We start from the raw sequence: 3,390 nt of genomic DNA, 5'->3' as shown, positions 1-3,390 counted from the left end.
ATAATATCTATGCTAGTTAAATTTTAGCTACTGATATTATGATATAGTTACTTTAACTTTATAAATGAGCTAATGAAAATTAAATAATTATTATAAAAATAAAAATACGTTGATATTATACCTTTTAAACAAAATATTTTCATAAAAATAACATATTACAACTACTTGTAGGTCTGAACTTGTAATAAAGGCATAATGTTTTAATTCTTCTAAATATGTATCTAGTTTTTATTTATTTATTTTTCAAAGTTTGTTTCAATGCCATTGGAAAACATCCTATTATCTCCACTGCCTGCCTTTTACCTTATTTATAGTTAATAAAATCTAATCTGTTTTGAAAATCTTTTGCACCACTAATTTTAGCAGGTTCCATGTTATAGATACTTCAATTAATTTCATATTTAAGTTAGTCCGGTAAATAAGTGGATCAGGTGCATTTATTTTTGTCTCATTTCCATCAATGCTGAATATTTTTTTATGTTCTAATTTAAACAAGCACTAATGCTTAAACAGACACCATCATACAGATTGTATGCCATTACTTATCTTACTTAACAATAGTCATTACTGCCATTACTTCACATGGTCTCTGACTAAGAATATAGAGAGGAAGATTAACATCTGTCAATGAAGAATGGAACGTATAATGCTTGGAGTCTCTCTAAAGGATAAAGTTAGCTCGGTTCGATTAAGAAAAGAAACCATGGTTACTGACGCCATAAGCTACAATAGAAAAATGAAGTGGACCTGGGCAGGCCATCTCATGAGGAAATCCGAAGACAGCTGGGTGAGACAAGCTGTAGAGTGGATCCCCCTGGACAGGAAGAGACAAAGGGAATGACAATGCAAGCACTGGGCCGACGTGATAACAAAACACTATCGTGGTTCATTATGGATGAGGCACGCTCAAGATAGGGAATCTTGGAAAGCTAAATGCCAGCAACTCCGGTTTTAAGGTAAGCCTCCGCTAAAAAGACTCTAATCTCCCACACGGGAAGGTCTATATGTGAATATGTTTAATGTATATATTCATTTTTTTGTTCTTTAATTTTTTCCTAAAAATAATTCAATTTGTATTTACATATAAATAAAGACTTATTATTATACTTATCAAAATTAGGATTAAGTCATCAGATTTCTTTATTAATGGGAATACTATTCCACTTTTTTTTTATGCTAAATGAAAGACAATTTCTCACAATAGTCAATGAATTTTACCAGCTATTATTTTTATTCAAAACTCATTTGTTTAATACCTACGATAGCTTCTTTTTGTCAAACATATATATTACTAAATATAATGGAAACATGATTAAGTGTAAGGAATCTAAGTATCATTAACTAATTTTTGAAGCAGGTATAATAGATTGACAAGGCGGGTTTGTAGTAGATTAATAATGCCAAGATCGCAAAACTCAATATCAGTCCCAATTTCTCAGTATAGCTAATCTCTATTGAAGGCCACACTAAATCCCTAAAATATTTAGAAACAACCTACAAATCAAAAAACTAGAAAAACAGGCTAATGAAATATAAATTTCCTAAATATGTATATATTTAGGAATATACTTTCAGGAAGCTATTAAGTACTCAGCTAAAATTATTATTTTACAAACAATTAATAATCATAAAAGAATATAACATACGTATTTCATTGAAGTAGAAAGGATAGTCTCCTGGCATTGAGCAGTTTAACCTCGCTTTAAGAAATGATGTCCAACGATCACCAAATTGATGTGGACCTCCTTTGTCTTGCTTACAGACCCTTGCAACTCTTGAATATATTACCTGGAAAAAACATGACAGCAGATGTAAACAAAATAAAAGGAAAATCACAAACTTTGTAGAAAATATATGATACATAATATAAATATCATATATTTCCTATGACACAATTATTGGAAGGTGCAGGATATTGGTTTTAATGTCATATAAAAAATAATTAATCTTTATTAATATTTATTATAGGAATATAGTCTGGGTGGCGGTCAATAAAGGTACCAAAATAGCAGAAAAACTAGTTATTCCACTATTTTGGTACCTTTATTGACCACCACCCAGACTACTTTCCTACAATCTACATCATACAGTCAACAATCTTTTTTCAATATAAATATTTATGTTTGTTAAATATCACATTACAGTGTTTTAGTCGTCTAAAATCATTATTTCAATTTTTCAGGACCCATTTGTCACTTTAAGTACGATTGTTTGACTTACATTACTCCTTTAGTGCTGCACAAAAAAGTAATTTATATTTAATATCTTGTAACCATTATTAAATCCAAAGCAAATGAAAGAATTTATTCATTAAAAAATGTCCAAAATAGATTTAGATTTAGCCAATCCCCGTACCAGTTTTGCTAGATGGGATCGAATAGAGAAAAATAATAGATAATCTGATGCTCCAATATCACAATTAATTTCTAAAAACAATATACATTAATTTCACAATTATCAACTATTATCCTGTTCAGCGTCTTTACTTTATTTCCAGTTAGAGATGCTGAAACAGTGAGCATAATTATTGCAATTTCTTACTGACCTTTCCACAATTAATATATTCTACAGCTGGCTCCCGGAAGAAAAACAAAACATAACTGCCATAATCCATTGAACTCACAAAATTAGGATCTGCAAAAACATGAAAAAATGTAATTAAAAAAAGTTCATACATTCATTAGTTTAAATAAGGAAACAATAGTGTAACCAACTAAAGAAATTTAGATATACATTACTAAAAAATATATCAGACATAAAAAGTATTTGAAAACTTCTACTTAACAACCCAACATTTAGTATTTTTTCTTTAGTTAAATAGTTTTATATTATTACAATTTACTTTTGCTTTGTTTTTTAATTTCACTGTTGATGCCTTAAAATTTATTGATTAATTATGTACATGATTCATATAATTTCTAGCTTAAAGAAAACAATAAAAAAACACCTCTTGGATACCATATTCAAGGAAATTGGAGAACAGTGATACAACATAAAAAAAAAGATTAATAAAAGTACATGCTTTGCTAGTTTGTTTTAATTACTAACTACTATTAATAATATGCTAAAACAGTTGTAAAACTAATTTAAATATTTAGGTCATTTAGACTTAATAAAATATATTTTTACCATTCAATTGCTTAAGGTCAGATCTTTCAGTCCTCAGGGGCTCTCTGTATATAAGAGGATCAACACCACCAAAATCAGCAACAGTAGCTACATAAAACTGACCATCTGAAAAAACAAAGCAAAAATAAATGTTACAGCTTTTCACAGTACACACACACACACACATATATATATATATATATATATATATATATATATATATACATATACATATTTATATGTTATGATATTGTGGTATATAAGTTTACGAGGATTGCTCAT

At 28.6% G+C, this 3,390-nt stretch overlaps 1 protein-coding gene across 1 annotated transcript in view; it reads right to left on the bottom strand.

Annotated features, from left to right (window-relative positions):
- The window catches only part of LOC106679082 (semaphorin-1A), a gene marked incomplete in the record, with an annotated part of 426,223 nt that overhangs the window by 11,099 nt on the left and 411,734 nt on the right, over window positions 1–3,390 (bottom strand). The window contains 3 exon segments of the mRNA XM_067044604.1: window positions 1,647–1,788; window positions 2,546–2,634; window positions 3,130–3,234. Of these exon segments, the coding sequence (XP_066900705.1) occupies window positions 1,647–1,788; window positions 2,546–2,634; window positions 3,130–3,234 (336 nt within the window).

This window comes from Halyomorpha halys, unplaced genomic scaffold (assembly GCF_000696795.3).
Source record: "Halyomorpha halys isolate HHAL.00 unplaced genomic scaffold, Hhal_1.1 Scaffold176.1, whole genome shotgun sequence".
Lineage (NCBI taxonomy): Eukaryota > Metazoa > Arthropoda > Insecta > Hemiptera > Pentatomidae > Halyomorpha > Halyomorpha halys.
Note: the sequence above shows the minus strand (reverse complement) of the source record. Positions and strands in the feature narration are given on the sequence as shown.